Source organism: Carcharhinus amblyrhynchos, chromosome 12 (genome assembly GCF_965287045.1).
Source record: "Carcharhinus amblyrhynchos chromosome 12, sCarAmb.v2.hapA, whole genome shotgun sequence".
Taxonomy (NCBI): Eukaryota; Metazoa; Chordata; class Chondrichthyes; order Carcharhiniformes; family Carcharhinidae; genus Carcharhinus; species Carcharhinus amblyrhynchos.
The window spans coordinates 20,946,019-20,963,792 of record NC_137335.1 but is presented as its reverse complement, the minus strand read 5'-3'; the positions used below and the strand labels follow the sequence as shown (position 1 = coordinate 20,963,792).

Genomic DNA, 17,774 nt, shown 5'->3' with positions numbered 1-17,774 from the left:
CTGTGTGCTGCTGACGTTGTTGCTGCTCCTGTTTCTCCTCATCAGCAGCCCAAGGTGAAGCTGCAGAAGATCCTCTCCCAGGAAAAACTGACAGCTGGGAATTTCGGATCAAGGTGAGTAAAAGGAAGACCCAAGTCGGCAAAGCAACTTCCTAAAAGTCGGAAATCACTTGGTATGGTGGCACTGTGGTTAGCATTCCTTCCTCACAGCGCCAGGGACCCAGGTTCAATTCTGGCCTTAGCATAGCATTCCCTCCATATCTGCATGGGTTTCCATCGGGCGCTCCCGTTTCCTCCCACACTCCAAAGATATGCCGGTTAGGTGGATTGGCCGTGGGAAATGGTTACAGGGATAGGACTGGGGAGAGGGCTTAGGTAAGATACTCTGCAAGTGAGATGGTGCAGATTCGATGGGCAGAATGGCCTCTCCTGCACTGAAGGGATTCTATGATTCTATGAAATCCTGGCCTCTGAACAAATACTGTGAACACAAACCTTTCCCATAGATAGGCTACCAGCGATGTAATCCAGGAGTCACTAGATTAAGAGATATGATACATTAGCTAAATAGGCAGGCAGAACATTCGACTCATAACAAGAGGGGCAGCGGTTGAGTTCAGGTTGGACTATTGGCCCATGCAAACCTTGCCTTCTTCTTTATCCTCTTCATCTCTCAGTGCCTCACATTCACAAATTCTCAAAATACCCAAGAATGTTCGACACAACCCAGGCTCACACGTGACAGTTTGAGGACATGTTTCCTGATTTCCATTTTTAACCCCTCTCTCCCATTCCCCTCGCCCTCCCTAGTGACTAGTGCAGTAGATGGAGGGGAACCGGTGGATGTGGTGTTTCTCGATTTTCAGAAGGCGTTTGATAAGGTGCTGCACAAAAGGTTGCTACAGAAGGTTAGGGGGCATGGAGTTGAGGGTAAGGTGTTAGCATGGATAGAGGATTCGTTGTCTAATAGGAGGCAGAGTGTTGGTATCAACGGGTGCTATTCGGATTGGTGGTTGGTGACTGGTGGAGTGCCCCAGGGATCGGTGCTGGGCCCTCAGCTATTTACCATTTATATAGACGATTTGGAGGAGGGGGCTGAGTGTTGGGTGTCGAAATTTGCTGATGACACAAAGATAAGTGGAAAAGCAAATTGTGCGGAGGGTGTGGATAGTCTGCAGAGGGATCTGGATAGGCTGAGCGAGTGGGCGAGCACCTGGCAGATGGAGTACAATGTTAGCAAGTGTGAGGTTATCCACTTTGGCAGGAATAATAGTAGGAGGGATTACTATTTAAAGGGCAAAAAGTTGCAGCATGCTACAGTGCAGAGGGACCTGGGGGTCCTTGTGCATGAGTCGCAAAAACCCAGTCTGCAGGTGCAGCAGGTGATCAGGAAGGCAAATGGGATGCTGGCCTTTATAGCGAGGGGGATAGAATATAAAAGCAGGGAGGTCTTGCTGCAACTGTACAGGGCACTGTTGAGACCGCAGCTGGAGTACTGTATGCAGTTTTGGTCGCCGCACTTGCGCAAGGATATTTTGGCCTTGGAAGGAGTGCAGAGGAGGTTCACTAGGCTGATACCGGAGTTGAGGGGGTTGAACTATGAAGAGAGACTGAATAGACTGGGTTTGTACTTGTTGGAATTTAGAAGGATGAGGGGGGATCTTATAGAGACGTATAAGATAATGAAGGGGATGGATAGGGTAGAGGTAGAGAGATTCTTCCCGCTCAGAAAGGACAGCAGGACTAGAGGGCACAGCCTCAAGATAAGGGGGGGGGGTGGTTTAGAACGGAGTTGAGGAGGAACTTCTTCACTCAAAGGGTGGTGAATCTCTGGAATTCTCTGCCCGTTGAAGTGGTGGAGGCTGCCTCGCTAAATATATTTAAGACGCGGGTTGATAGGCAAGGGGATTTAGGGTTATGGGGAGAGGGCGGGAATGTGGAACTGAGACACGACAGATCAGCCATGATCTTATTGAATGGCGGGGCAGGCTCGAAGGCCTAGGTGGCCTACTCCTGCTCCTATTTCTTATGTTCTTATGTTCTCCCCCTCCCCCCAAGATTCTTTCTTCCCCAATGTGGGGATGTTAAAATGAACCTCATGGAGTCTCCTCTTTCACATTGGAATTACTGAAGACTCACAGCCAGGTGCCCCTAACAGGTTGCCCCAAAAATCAGCAAAAGCAATTGCCCATTCTTTCTTGTCTGAGTGCCTCACCTTGTGAGCACAAGGTGCAGAAACACAGACAAGCATGAAAAGTCTGAGGAGACGTACCAACCAATTCAAGAACAGCTTCTTCCCTGCTTTAGAATGGACCCTAGGGTCATAACTAGGATATAGAGAAAGATCAACTTAATACAAGGATCGAAGTGGATGATCGACCATAATAATAGGAACTGGAGGGAGTAGGCCCAATGGGCTGAATAGCTTACAAAAATCTGTTGATCTCAGTACAAGCTCCGAAGCATAGTTGTCAGCCCCCCACACCCCAGACATACTCGCTTCTATCTTCTTCCATCGGGAAAAAGATACAAAAGTCTGAGGTCACGTACCAACCGACTCAAGGACAGCTTCTTCCCTGCTGCAGTCAGACTTTTGAATGGACCTAACTCGCATTAAGTTGATCTTTCTCTACACCATAGCTATGACTGTAACACTACACTCTATACTCTCTCCTTTCCTTCTTCCTCATGTACAGTATGTGTTATCTTATACGCAAGAACAAAATGCTTTTCACTGTATTCCAGTGCATGTGATAATAATAAATCAAATCAAGTCAAAGCATCAATTTATAAATCTAATTAAGGCCCACAAAAAGGAGATGTAGCAGCAGTGATGGGGATGAAAAGGATGTAAGCTCAGTGACAAAGCCATAGTTTAGAGTGTCAGAGAAGGAGATGGAGTGAGATTCATATTGGAAAGTGTCTTTTAGTGAAACTTCCAGATTTTACAGTAATATTAAACATAGAACATAAAACAGTACAGCACAGTACAGGCCCTTCAACCCTCAATGTTGTACCAAGCTATGTCCAAACCCAAGACCAAGCTATCCCACTCCCTATCATTCTGGTAATTGACTGCGGAGTCACTGAATTTAGAAAACACTTGACCTTCTGACAAGTAGAAACCAATTACGGGTATTCCTTCTTCAGTCCAAAAATGTAACCAAGCCATGAGAATTTCACAGATATTCTTATTACACAGTGTGTGGACTGAGGTAGCAAAGCAAGTATCACTTATACATCCACACACGCTTAACATGTAGAGTGAGCCATAATCATAAATCTTTAATCCCTAACTTCTTTGATTACAATAAAACTGAATTGCATGAAATTTTAGCAGACTATGAAGTGCATTTAAAGTTGTGTATAGATTATTAAAGACTATTAAATATAGTTAATACTTGTTTCCAACATTTTAATCTAATTCAAGAAGTGATCATCTTCTCTGAAGCTGGTTCCTTGTTGTTACTTGGTTCTCCTGGAGAATGGAGAGCACACAGCTCATAATTCATCTTTGGGGCTGTTTTCTTCTCTCTGGAGGAACGAGGAAACTTTTGTTATTAAAAGCTTTAAAATTAAGCAGGAGGAGATATTGGAGCGGCTGTCTGAACTTAATGTTATTAAGGCACATGGGCTGGACGAGATACATCCAGGAATAGTGAGGAAGTGAGAGTGGAATTTACAGAGGGCCCGGCCATCAGGAATGGTCCCAGAGGGCTGGATGATTGCAAACGTGACACTCTTGTTCAAAAAGGGTATGAAAATAAGCCCAGCAACAGTCAGTTTAACTTCAGTGGTGGGGAAACTTCTAGAAACAATAGGAGTGATTCTCCCAAAAGAGCTGAATTGGTGGGAAAACTCTTCTACATCATGACTGTTTTTATCAATGCAGCTTTAGACCTAAATCTCCGCATTCTCTGCACTGCAGAAGTCCCAACTGGGAATCTCATTAAAAACCCAGTGGAGGGGGGGCCTATGCACACTGGAGTCCGACAGATCTGAAACTCTGCACGTGCGCAGTGGCCCCGATCTGTCAGTCTCCCCATTTGCTGGCCAGCTTGATTGTTGGCCAGCACGGGACCACCACAGTGCTGCCCCTCCAACACCCCCCATCGCCCAATCGTGGCCCCCACGACAATTCCCAGGTCAGCCCTGACACCTCCTGTTCCAGAGTGCCCTGATGTCCGGCACACCTCCCCAGCAGTGGCAATCACTCCGTCCCTCTCACACCAGCAGACCACCCCTCCTCCACTGACCAGCCCCCAAGAAGGCAGCGTCTCCCCCCTCCCACAGCAGACCACCACCCCACCACCCCGCGATTGCTCCAATCGCTGGCCTCCGTCCAGCCCAGACTGATCCCAATGCAGAGTGTCAGCGTGACCTCCCCCACCCCCATCAATCACCCCTGAGCCCCACCCACAATAGGCCCCACCCTTTGGCATTGCCCGATATCTGCTGGACAGTGCCAAGGTGTCCCCTGGACATGAGCACTTTGCCTGTTGGACAGTGCCAGGGGCACAGGCTAGAACTGCCAGGGCGCCAATGCCCAGGGAGGGCACCACCCCCCACCATGTGACCCCTTGGGGAGGCCCCAATTGCCCCCTCTTTACTTCAGCGGAGTCTCCTGCTAGTTCCCCAAATGTGGGGAGTTTTTCTAAACCCTGCCGAAATGAAGTACTCCTGGCAGGGTAAGAGGCGCTATCGGGCCTGGCATGGAATTTGCTGGGCCCGATAATCACGTTTAGATTGCATTTAAAATATATTTAAAACATATTCAAATGACTTATCTACTTCCCACCAGACTTCTGCGCATTCCCTGTGGTGCCATTTTCTTCTGGTTGGGAGATGCGCGTGGGTCGTAAAAGCTGGTGAGGAACCCGCGAAATGGCCGACACGCACATCTCCCAACCCAACCCGCCTGAACATTCGCTGGTCGCAATGGGAGAATCGGGCCCAATAATTCAGGACAAAATCATTAGTCACGTGGTCAGTGTGGGTTAAGTAAAGGAAGCCAGCGTGAATGTCTTAAGGGAAAACCATGATGAACTGAGTTGTTGGAGTTTTTTGAAGAGTTAACAGAGAGGGTTGATGAGGGTAATTCTGTTAATGTGGTGTACATAGACTTCCAAAAGGCATTTGATACAGTGCCACACAACAGACTTCTGATGAAAGTCATAGCTGATGGAATAAAAGGGAGAGGGGCAACATGGTTACAAAATTGGCTGAGTAAAGGGAAACAGAGTGATGGTTAATAGGTGTTTTTTGGGTTGGAGGAAGGTTAGTAGTGGAGTTCTCCAGGGTCGGTGTTGGGACTATTGCTTTTCTTGACATGTGTTAATGAGCTAGATCTTGGTGTGCCGGGGATAATTTCAAATCTTGTGAATGATGCAAAACTTGGAAGCATTGTGAGCTGTGAAAAGCACAGCGTGGAGTTTCAAAAGGACGTTGACAAGTTGGTGGCTTGGGTAGATGAAGTTCAATGCAGAGAAATATCAAGTGATTCATTTTGGTAGGAAAAATGAGGAGAGACAATATAAGGGATATAACTCAAAAGGAGGTGTGGGAGCAGAGAGATCTGGATGTAGATGTGCATAAACTGTTGAAGGTGGCAGGACAAGTTGAGAGAACAGTTAATAAAGCATATAGTATTCTGGGCTTAATTAATGCATTGCCGGGAAGTGTAGTGGGAGCAGGTTCAACTACAGTATTCAAGGAGGAAGTAGACCATGACTGCAGGGTTACTGGAAGAAGGTGGGAGAGTGGCAGCTGGTGAATTGCTCATTCGTAATGAGTTGGTGCAGACATGATGGGCTGAATGGCCTCCTTCTGTGCTGTAACCATTCTGTGAGTGTGTTTTACCCATTATCTATTACGGCAAAGTTTATCCACCTCCAAGCTTAAGACTAGCTGCACAAGCCATTCACACTTTACGTACTGTCCAATGTTTTCTGCCTCTTCAATGGTCTCTGGTAAGGTCACCCCCATAGTTTCAGGTAGAAGCAAGACAAGGCCACCAGCAATCAAAGCAATCACCCCTGTAAATGAATGGGAACAATGTATATGAACACTGATGATGTTCTTCTAACTTACTCCATCAAAAAGCAGGCTGATATTTTAAAATGCATTTTCAAAATACTGGCTACAAAATTTGTCCTCTTAGCACCTGGTTTTTCTATGCCAAGAGTACAGTTTTGACTCAACATTAGTGTCCATTGGGCAACACGCACAACTGAACATGTGCCAAGCAGCAGGAAGAACCCCTCACCAGTTCTACTGCCTACAGATAAGATGTTGATGAACTTCTATTGATGACTTCTATTGCAATGGTAAAAGTTTTTGGCAGTTCCTTGCATTCTTTGAAGTTGCTGAAATCTACAGTGGTTGGCGCGGCACCTTGCTAAGGAATTTGACCAGCCTTAAAGAATACTGCATCTCCCAGACTTGGTGTTATAATGTCCATTCCCCTTGGCAGGGAGGATGAGCAGAGGTGGCACTGAGTAGAATAAGCTGCTGGAAGATGGAGGGGGGAAGAGGATCCTTAGCAAGAGGTCATATTCACCCAGGAAACATCCCAGCAAGAAACAGTGAATCATGTGTCCACACTTATGAAAGGACGTCCTCACTGAAATCAGTAACTTATGCAACCACATCTTCAACCTTAGAGAGGGGTGAGACACCATTACCAGTGACTGTGACTGTAAAGATGGCCATGAACATTATTATATTGGGCTGTTACCAGGCTAGAATAGGTGATATCTGTAACATCTCGCATTTTGTTCTGCACTGGTGCATAAGGAGGGTCACTGAGACTCTATATTCTAGGAGTGCTGAATACATTCATTTTCTCCAAGGCTAGAAAGACACAGAAGGAGTGTGCTTATGGCTTCTCAAGGGTCACAGGTCTCCCATTGTGTTGGGTGCCATTGGCTGTGTACTGATCACTTTGTGGGTGCTTTATATAATCCCTAAGATGCACTGTAACTATGAAAGGGTTCCACTCCCTCAATGCCCAGTTGGTGAGTGAACACGATTATACACAGAGAATCATGTATGTCTACGCCCATTATCCTGGCAGCAGCCAGGATGGTTTCATTCTGCAACATTGTCCGTCGGTATTTGGTACGCCCAGGGAGTGGCTACGGGGCAACAAGAGCGCTCTTCTGATGACACAAGACATGACTTCAGTGGGCAATCCATGCGTACATGGGCAGCCACCTAGATACAATGAAAGGTGATTGAGCAATAGGGTGCTGAAGCAGTGTGTTCGCTGCATGAACCATTCTAGAGGGGTTTCCAGTACGTTTATGTTCTCCTCCTTCTCCTGCTAGCTTCTACCTGCACCATTCTCCCCCCTGCCCTGACTGAAACACCAGCAGATGCTGCACTAGACTCTAAATGAGGTGCGGTGATAGATTGGAGCTGGAAGTGTAGAATCGAGTGACAATATTTCTCCATCATCACTATCTGCTTGCTCTTCCATCACTGCTGGACCAGGTTGCAGTCCTTGGGTATCTGAAAGTAGAAAGACACAGGGCAGGGTTGTGATGAGGGGAATGAGGAAAGAAAGAACTGCCCATCGGAAGCATAGAAATAGAAAAGATTCTGGGACAAGGTGGAAGTGGGGATGTGAGGAGGAGGATTAGATATGAGGGTAATGGTCTATGGTTTCAGCTTCACTGCTAGCTATGGCATCAGCTGTGGACGCTCCGATGATGGTGAGCACTGTGTCTGACACGGTGATAAGGACACGCAGCCGTGCCCGAGCCCTGACCTGCTGATTTGCCACCTTGTCCTGCAAAAGGCAGGCAATCTGTCAGTGAGGATGGATTTGGGTGATAGGGCCATCATCTTCGTACAGTGAGTGCAAGTTGTGAGATGTGGGTGTGAGCTTAGTGGCAGTCTGAAGTGTGTGAGGAATATGAATACTAGGTAGGAGTTCTGACTGATGGAGATTGTTGCTAACTATGGTGCATTGAGCAGGCCAGAGAGGCTAATGGTTGGATCTGACATTTGAAGTTAAATTCGCTGACCTTGACCATTCATGTGATGTGATTGAACTTTCTGCAGTTACTGTGGCCAACACCTTGGATTTTGAATCCTGCGTCGACCACCATAGAATCATAGAATCCTGCAGGAGGCCATTTGGCCCATTGAGCCTGCACTGACCACAATCCAACCCAAATCCTATAACTCCACATATTTACCCTGCTAACCCCTTGACACTACAGTCAATTTAGCATGGTCAATCAACCTAACCCACACATCTTTGGACTGTGGGAGGAAACTGGAGCACACAGAAGAAACCCATGCAGACATGGGGAGAAAGTGCAAACTCCACACAGACAGTGACCCAAGCTGGTAATTGAATCGGGATCTGTGGCGCTGTGAGGAAGCAGTGCTAATCATGGTGCCGCCCATGGCTATCTGCTCCCAATGCCTTTGCACATTCGGTCTGGTGGGCTCAGAAGTGACGTTACTCCAATTCTCTTCCCGTACCTAGCTGTGTACTAAGGCAGGCTTTCCTCTGTTTCCATAGCCAGTAATTCCTGGAACAGGTTGCTACTCTGTCACTGGGGGCTTGAGGGGCACCAGTCCATATCAAGTGAGACTGACCAGGAGTCTGCCCCATTCTTGCACCAGCTATTGGCATGTTTGGAAGGATCTGCAGGCTGATCTGTTTCACTACCTTATGAATGCACCTTCCTTGACCAGCAAGTCTTGGGGTGAGATTTGGACCTGGAGCTTCTGGCTCTGAAGCAGGGGCACTACCCACTGTTTCAGAAGACCACCCCAAATGATGCTTATAGCCTGGTCACGACTTGGGCCCCTTTCTGTGGTGTGCAGCCACTCTTTAGGGTGTTTTGTGCTGAGCTACATGCAGCAACCATGCACAAAGTTTACATTGCTGCTTGCGCTGGAAAGGACAAACACAGGTTAATTCCACAGTGTGAACCTCATGCCCATTTTAAGGACAGTGGAATTCTGTCCCCAGTGTATATTGCTTTTGATGGCACAACTGGCAATGGCAACAACTCTTTTAGATCACATTCCAGTACATCAAATGAACCAGGCTGTCTGCAAACCCGGGACACGTGGCTGCAGTGCTGATTCTATCTGAGGACTATATAACAACAGAAAATACTCCATAAGAGCCATGGCTGCAAACCTTCAGTAGGCTGAACAACATGGATAAGGTGGAGATGGGTATTCTGAGTTTTGAAGCACAGTAAGTGACAGCCCTGTGGCCTGCGCTGTGGGTAGTACAGTGGCACAATGGTTAGCACTGCTGCCTCACAGTGCCAGGGACCCGGGTTCAATTTCCAGCTTGGGTCACTGTCAGCACGGAGTCTGCACTGTCTCCTTGTGTCTGCATGGGTTTCCTCCGGGTGCTCCAGTTTCCTCACACAGTCTGAAAGACATACTGGATAGGTGCATTGGCCATGTTAAATTCTCCCTCAGTGTACCCAAACAGGCGCTGGAATGTGGTGACTAGAGGATTTTCACAGTAACTTCATTGCAGTGTGAATGGAAGCCTACTTGTGACACCAGTAAATAAATTTTAAACTTAATAGCTGAAGACTATGTTCTGCCACTAACACTGTGGGAGCTCTGAGCAACACATTAAAGAGCTGTGGGTGTTGGTTTGAGTGTCAGATCACACAGCAGGAGCGACTATAATACTTAACTAAGGGATTTTCACAATAACTTCATTGCAATGTGAATGTAAGGCCTATTTGCGACTATAAATAAACTTTCCTTTATTCTGCAGCGTTACAGCAGAGTGCAGCAGCTAATGAGCCTCTAGTGATAGCAGGATTAGAACAGAATGTAAGGTTTTCCTTAGCTGGCCCTCATATTGACATGATATGAGATGCCGGTGTTGGACTGGGCTAAGCACAGTAAGAAATCTCACAACACCAGGTTAAAGTCCATTAAGATTATTTGGCAGCACAGACCACAAGCTTTCAGAGCGCTGCTCCTTCATCAGGTGGGTGGGAGTTCTGTTCACAAACTGGGCGTATACAGACACAAACTCAATTTACAAAATAATGGTTGGAATGCGAGTCTTTACAGGTAATCAAGTCTTAAAGGTACAGACAATGTGAATGGAGAGAGGGTTAAGCACAGGTTAAAGAGATGTGTATTGTCTCCAGACAGGACAGTTAGTGAGATTTTGCAAGTTCAGGCAAGTCATGGGGGTTACAGATAGTGTGACATGAACCCAAGATCCCTTTTGAGACCGTCCTCGTGTGCAGAACTTGGCTATCAGTCTCTGCACAGCGACTCTGCGCTGTTGTGTGTCGTGAAGGCCACCTTGGAGAATGCTTACCCAAAGATCAGAGGCTGAATGCCCGTGACCACTGAAGTGTTCGCCAACAGGAAGGGAACAGTCTTGCCTGGTGATTGTTGAGTGGTGTTCATTCATCTGTTGTTGTAGCGTCTGCATAGTCTCCCCAGTGTACCATTTCTTGGAGCATCCTTTCCTGCAGTGTATAATGTTGGCTAAGTTGCAAGAGTATGTGTCGTGTACCTGGTGGATGGTGTTCTCATGTGAGATGATGGCATCTGTGTCGATGATCCGGCATGTCTTGCAGAGGCTGCTGTGGCAGGGTTGTGTGGTGTTGTGGTCACTGTTCTCCTGAAGGCCGTCACACTATCTGTAACCCCTGCGACTTGCCTGGGCTTGCAAAATCTCACTAACTGTCCTGTCTGGAGACAATACACATCTCTTTAACCTTTGCTTAACCCTCTCTCCACTCACATTGTCTGTACCTTCGGGACTTGATTATTTGTAAAGACTTGCATTCCAACCATTACCTTGTAAATTGAGTTTGTGTCTACATATGCCCTGTTTATGAACACAACTCCCACTCACTTGATGAAGGAGCAGCACTCCGAAAGCTTGTGGCTTGTGCTATCAAATAAACCTAGCGGACATTAACCTGATGTTGTGAGATTTCTTACTCTCCTCATATTGACAGCAGAACTGTGTATACACCAAGCCCGACAGAAATGACCACAACTGACCCCTGAATGCTGGTGGTCAGTGTTGTGATGGCAGTGGCAGGCATTGAAGCAGAAATAGATAGTGATGTCTCATGGTTGCCATCTGCTGATAAACCATGGGAACTGCAGCATGCAAGGACAAATTCACATCCATCAGTTTGAGCTGGGGAATTAAGTAGACAAGACCACAGCAGTACACACGCATGCCCCGCATTATCTCAACCATTTGTGTTGGTGGCCATCTTTTTTGGCCATATGGATAATGACACATTTCTATATCTATCTACACACAGTTCTGATGCGCTGTCTGTTGTCCCCTCCACATAAGTTGTGTCCAGCGTTAACTTGCTTTCGTACTCACATCTCTGTCCTCAGCCTGCTACAATGTTCCAGCGATGCCCAACACAAGCTTCTTCTAATTGAACACCTTACAGCCTTCTGGACTCAACACTGAATCCAACAACGTCAAATTCAGACAGCACTCACCCTTTTTCTGCTATTAACACATTCTGCTACTTTGCTTTCAGGCAGTGCTGACCTTTACTCTGCTATTAACACCGACTCAGGATCAATATTAGCCTGTAATACAAAACCAGAAAACGCTGGAAAATCTTAGCAGATTGGTCAGAGTTCTGACAAGGAGTCATCTAAACTCGAAACATTGGCTGTGATTCTCCCATCCCGACCCACAACTTTTCTGTTGGGTCACGGTGGGAGATGCACCTTGCCAGCCTTGTTCCGGGATTTGTGTATACACCGGGAACGCACACGCATCTCCCAGAGCCAGAAGAGAACAGTTGCAGGCCAGACCATGCTGGAAACCAGCAGGAAGGCAGGTAAGTAATTTGAATCTGTTTTTAATATGTTTTAAATGTCTTTTCAATGTAATTATCAGGAACTTACCAGTCCCAATTGAATCTCCCTACCCGTCAGGAATAATTCATTCCGGCAGGGTTCAGGCTTGCTCCCCACCTTCGGGGAACTAGTGGGAGACCCTGCCAGAATGAAGTGGGAGGCAATTGGGGCCCCCAGGGGTCAGGCGGTGGAGGTGGTGGTGCCCCCTGGGCATGGGCACCTTGGCAGTGCCAGCCTGTGCCCCTGGCACTGCCCAAGGGGCAAAGTGCCCATGCCTGGGGCCCCCTTGGCAATGCCCATCGGTCATCAGGCAGATCCAAGTGGGCAGGGCCTATTGTGGGCGGGGCCTAGGGAGCAATCATTGGGGGTGGGGGTCCCACTGCCACTCTGCATTGGGATTGGTCCGGAATGGAGGGAGGGCAGCGATTGGGGCTGGCTGGGGAGGGTGATCTGTCAGGGGAGCCTGCCTCCTGAGGGAGTCAGTGGATTGTCACTGCTACGGGGAGGTGGTGGTCTGCTGGAGTGGGGGTCTGCCTCCTCGGGGGGGCAGGGTCTGCCAGAGTGAGGGGACTGGGGGGGATCACCACTGCTGGGAGGTGGGACCTAGACATCGGGGCATTCTGGAGCAGGGGAGGGTCAGGGCTAGCCCGGGAATTGTTATGGGGGCTGTGATCGGGCCATTGGGAGGCGGAGGGTGTGGGGGGCAGGACTGTCGGGGTCCCAGACTGGCCAGTGATCGAGCTGGCCAGGAAATGGAGAAACTGACAGATTGGGACCACTGCGCATGTGCAGAGTCCCAGAACTGTCAGACTTCTGCGCGAATAGACCCACCCGCCCCAGGTTTTTAATGAGATTCACAATTGGGATCTCTGCAGTGCACAGAGTGCAGAGATTTGAATGAGAAGTTGAACTGACAAAACAGTCAGGATCTAGAACAGTTTTCCCACCAATTCAGCACTTTTGGGAGAATCGCGGCAGTTGTCTCTATTCTCTTCCCACAGATGCTGTCAGACCTGCTGAGATGTTCCAGCATTTTTTTTGTTTTTGTTTCAGATCCGAGCATCCGCAGTATTTTGCTTTTAGCTTTTAATACTATTATTGATTCCGGGGATGGCAGCACTGATGTATGAGGGGAAATCGATTAGGTTAGAATCATTTTCGCTGGAGTTCAGACAAATTAAGGGTCCCGTCTAACTGATTCAGGATATGCAGACAATAGTGTTCCAGTCCACTTAATAGGAATACAAGATTCAAGCCTTGGAAGCACAGTTCAATAGGAGCCAGGAGGCTAAATCCTACTCTCAGGCACTTCCTACTTTGGGGAAACGTGAGGATTAAGACCATGTGGAGATCAGGTGAAGAGTTTTGGGAAGGAAATAGACTGATGTATCGAATTAAATTCTGAGAGGAGGGTCTGGAGTCCAACTGATAATCTTTGCCGTCAAAAATCTTTGCATCGTACTGAACGATCAATAAATGGAATGGACTCAGGGTAGAAAAACCTGGCATAATTCTCAGAAACAACTGGAGATAGTAATGGTATTGGTAGCAGGTGGGGGAGTCTTTAAGGATCATAGAATCCTACAGTGCAGAAGGAGATCATTCAGCCCATCGAGTCTGCACCGGCCACAACCCCACAACCCCACGCATTTACCCTAGCTAGTCCCCGAAGGGTAAAGACACTAAGGGGCAATTTAGCATGGCCAATCACCTAACCTGCACATCTTCAGACTGTGGGAGGAAACCAGAGCACCTGAAGGAAACCCACGCAGACACCGGGAGAATGTGCAAACTCCACACAGAAAGTGACCCAAGCTGGGAATCGAACCCAGATCCCTAGAGCTGTGAGGCAGCAGTGCTAACCATTATGCCACCATGCTACCCATCCATTCATTCACTGAATGTGGGCATTGCAGCTGGGCCAGCAATTATTGTCCTTCCCTAAATGCTCTTGAACTGGATATTTCAGAGAGCAGTTCAGTGTCAACTATGTGTCTTGAGGCATATGTAGGCCAGACCAGGTAAGAATGGCAGATTTTCTTCCCTGAAGGACATTAGTGAACCAAATGGGTTTATACAACAATCAACAATGATTGTCATCATTGGTCATCAGCAGATTCTCAATCTCAGATAAAACGCAAAGTGAATTTGGATTGAGGAATTAAGATGATCTCATCGACATTGTCTGCAATTATCTTGTGATCTTGTTACCCAAATAGAAAAAACATATTGGCTGGTATTCTCCAGCCATTCACACTCTGCCGCTACTGTAAATGAGGACAGAGAATTTGGCTCTCAGCCAAATTCCCAATCACTGCAACGGGACCGGAGAATCCCGCTGGCATGAACGCCGGAGAATCCCACTGGCACGAACAGCCAGAGAATCCCACTGGCATGAACAGCCGGAGAATCCCACTGGCACGAACAGCCAGAGAATCCCACTGGCATGAACAGCCAGAGAATCCCACTGGCACGAACAGCCAGAGAATCCCACTGGCATGAATGGCCGGAGAATCCCACTGGCACGAACAGCCAGAGAATCCCACTGGCATGAACAGCCAGAGAATCCCACTGGCACGAACAGCCAGAGAATCCCACTGGCATGAACAGCCGGAGAATCCCACTGGCATGAATGGCCGGAGAATCCCACTGGCACGAACAGCCAGAGAATCCCACTGGCATGAACAGCCAGAGAATCCCACTGGCATGAACGCCGGAGAATCCCACTGGCACGAACAGCCAGAGAATCCCACTGGCATGAACAGCCAGAGAATCCCACTGGCACGAACAGCCAGAGAATCCCACTGGCATGAATGGCCGGAGAATCCCGTCCACTGAATTCGGCGCTGCTCTGAAAAAGAATGCTTTGCTCCATTTAATATGGAGGATTAACCCATTGCAATACAACTCAATTCACTCACCAAAAACCATAAGGGGCATTTCTATCCAGATAGCTGCCAACCTGTACAGAATGAATGGTGCCACTATCCCCCCGATGTCAGACAGTGTGGAGCAGACTGAAACAGCAAAGTTTCTGTTGGAGAAAATCAACATTTTATATACCTGGGTAAGGCATTATTTCAATTCGAATAACTCGTATTCCAAAATCAGAAGCCAACAACATTTATGCTTACAATATAACACATTTTCCATGGAAACTTTATCCAGGTTAGACACGTGTGTGCAGGTGTTTTTCTGCATATGTGTGCTTGTGTGCATGCATGTGTGTATATATGTGTGTGCATGTGTTTATGTGTGTGGCCAAGAGTTGAAAGAGCTCCATTAGATCTTGACCATGGCTTAAACAATACTTTTAATGCAGGAAATGCATCTGAGGGGCAATTCCACCATCAATAATCTCAGTAAAATCCTTGGTGCATGTACTAAACTTGTACTCACACCTGCATTTTGATAAGATTACTTATGGTAAGAAAGTCATTCTATTAACTTGTTCATTACGATCTTTCCTTTTTTACATTTCCAATATTTGATTCTGGGGATGAAAGGGTTGGTGTATGAGGAGAGGTTAAACAATTTGGGCTTATACTCGTTGGTGCTTAAAATGATGAAAGGCGATCTGATCGGGGTGTATAAAATTTTAAAAGGGATTGATAAAGTAAATGTAGACCAAATGTTTCCTATTGTGGGGCAATCTAGAATAAGCGGTCACAGGTTTAGGTTGAAAGGTGGTAGATTTAACACTGAGATGAGGAGGAACTACTTCTCGCAGAGTGTGGCGAATTTGTGAACTTGTTGCTCCATAGCATGATGGAGCTTGAACCGTTGAATGGTTTCAAGAAGGGGAAAGATATATTTCTAATTTTAAAAAGGAATAAGGGGATATGGGGAACAGTTGGGGAGGTGGATTTGAGTCCAGGGAGAGATAAGCCATGTTCTGACTGAATGGCAGAGCAGGTTCGAAGGGCTGAATTTGCCTACTTCTGCTCCTAATTCCTATGTTCCTATCAGTTAGAGAACAGGATATGACGTGAATTTTTGCCACAGCAATTTCTTCAGAACTGAGTGACGATTGTAGCTGAGTAGATTTGTTAAAAGTTAACTGTTGCATTTTTATAAAGAATTCATACTCTGTACCTACCTTAAGAATGTCGGATATAACTCAGTATTTACAAAACAGACCATTAAAAAGGCTACTGTAATTCCTAGTTTGCCCAAAGATGAGATTACTGCTTTCAGCCAGTACAGATCTGAATTAGAAAAAAGTTAAATGTATGATTTGAAAAAGAAAAAGTATTTTCTCACACAAATATGAAAATTTTACTTGCATGTTCCTTCCAATACTATTCTTTTAGCAATGCATATTACTTGAGTGTAATAGGGTTTCGCATTTATTCACTTCTGACATTTATACACAGCAAAAAATGTTCAATTGTGCGCCACTTATATAAAAAAAAACCCCAAATGTTCCACGCAGTTGTGTAGTGATGATTGTGTAAGGATACCCGGGTTCAGTCTATGATGCAGAGCTCCCAGTGGTGGGCCGATAAATCCTGGGACTGATTTTTGGGAATTCCAGGTTTAGCCTGTTGACTTTCCATTCTTTCTAATGTATGGAATTATGTTGCTGCACAACATCCCAATGTGTGTAGCCTGTGAGAAGGGAATCAGGATATTTATCCCAGAAAGTATCCACCTTGTGTATTCAGTACTCTCTGATCACTGTCTCAGTTCAGAGCACTGAGATCATTTAAAACAAAAGCACAGCACAATCATTTTGATGTTCTCACATGAATGAATAATATTCTCATGACTAATTCCTCAGCTGTGCTTTTTTTTGGCAGGCTTGTTTTCCCTTATTTGTTATTTGTTGCCTGTGGAATTCATTATCATTGGAAGTAGTTGATGCTAAAACATTGAATGTATTCAAGAGGCAGCTGGATATAGCACTTGGGGCGAATGGGATCAAAGGTTAGGGGAGAAAGCAGGATTAGGCTACTGAGTTGTACAATCAGCCATGATCGTCAAGAATGATGGAGCAGGCTTGATGGGCTAAATGGCCTCTTCCTGCTCCTATCTTCTATGTTTCTATGTTATAGTGCTTGTAGTATAAGAGAGTGGAAAATGTTTATATCATTTAAAGAACTTGCGTCTTTATATCCAGGTCTGTTTAACGCAGGTGCATAAAGCGGAGTCAATCTGATGTTGCTCATTTTACAGCATCACCAAAATTAAAATATTTAATTTATGTTTTAATTCTAAATTAAGAGCTTTAAGTAAGTTATCAGGGTATATATATTTTAAGAGCGCAAGAAAGTATGACATGATCTCAAAGATTATTCACACTGTATAGAATCCCAGAATCCTTACAGTGCAGAAGGAAGCCATTCAGCCCATCGGGTCTGTACTGGCTCTCCAACAGAGCATCTTACCAAGGGTCACCCCCCATCCTATCCCATAACCCCACATATCTAACCTGCTAATGCCCCTAACTTACACATCTTTGGACATTAAGGGGACAATTTAGCATGGCCAATCCACCTAACCTGCACATCTTTGGAGCACCCGGAGGAAACCCACAGGCACAGAGAGAACATGCAAACTCCACATAGACGATCAGCCGAGGCTGGAGTCTGGACCCAGGAGCTGTGAGACAGCAGAGCTAACCACAGTGTCACTGTGCCGCCCATATGTTTGTGTCATCATTGACACCACCTGCAAAATTTAATCACCTTGAGACAAAAATAAAATCACTTTGTTAACTTCCAAAAAGATAAAGTTCACTAAAATCCCTTCTGACCCTTTAAGAGCAATTAAGAAAAAGTTTGTCCTACCAATCCAAGTCATATATCTAACACTGATCAGCTACATTCTGTCGCGATATCACTTGAACAAAATATGCAAATTATATACACATGTCGCTGAGGAAGCAGGATGCAAAACAGCATGGGACCA

At 46.3% G+C, this 17,774-nt stretch overlaps 1 protein-coding gene across 1 annotated transcript in view; it reads right to left on the bottom strand.

Moving 5' to 3' along the window:
• Positions 1-3,259: 3,259 nt before the first annotated feature.
• Positions 3,260-17,774, bottom strand: part of LOC145350836 (solute carrier family 22 member 2-like) — a 35,000-nt gene continuing 20,485 nt past the window's right edge. Inside the window, exons 8-11 of the mRNA XM_080200189.1 lie at positions 15,961-16,069; positions 14,783-14,895; positions 5,935-6,034; positions 3,260-3,533 (exon numbers count right to left, since the gene is read on the bottom strand). Of these exons, the coding sequence (XP_080056315.1) occupies positions 3,425-3,533; positions 5,935-6,034; positions 14,783-14,895; positions 15,961-16,069 (431 nt within the window). The 3' untranslated portion in view covers positions 3,260-3,424. The remainder of the gene's footprint in view (positions 3,534-5,934; positions 6,035-14,782; positions 14,896-15,960; positions 16,070-17,774) is intronic.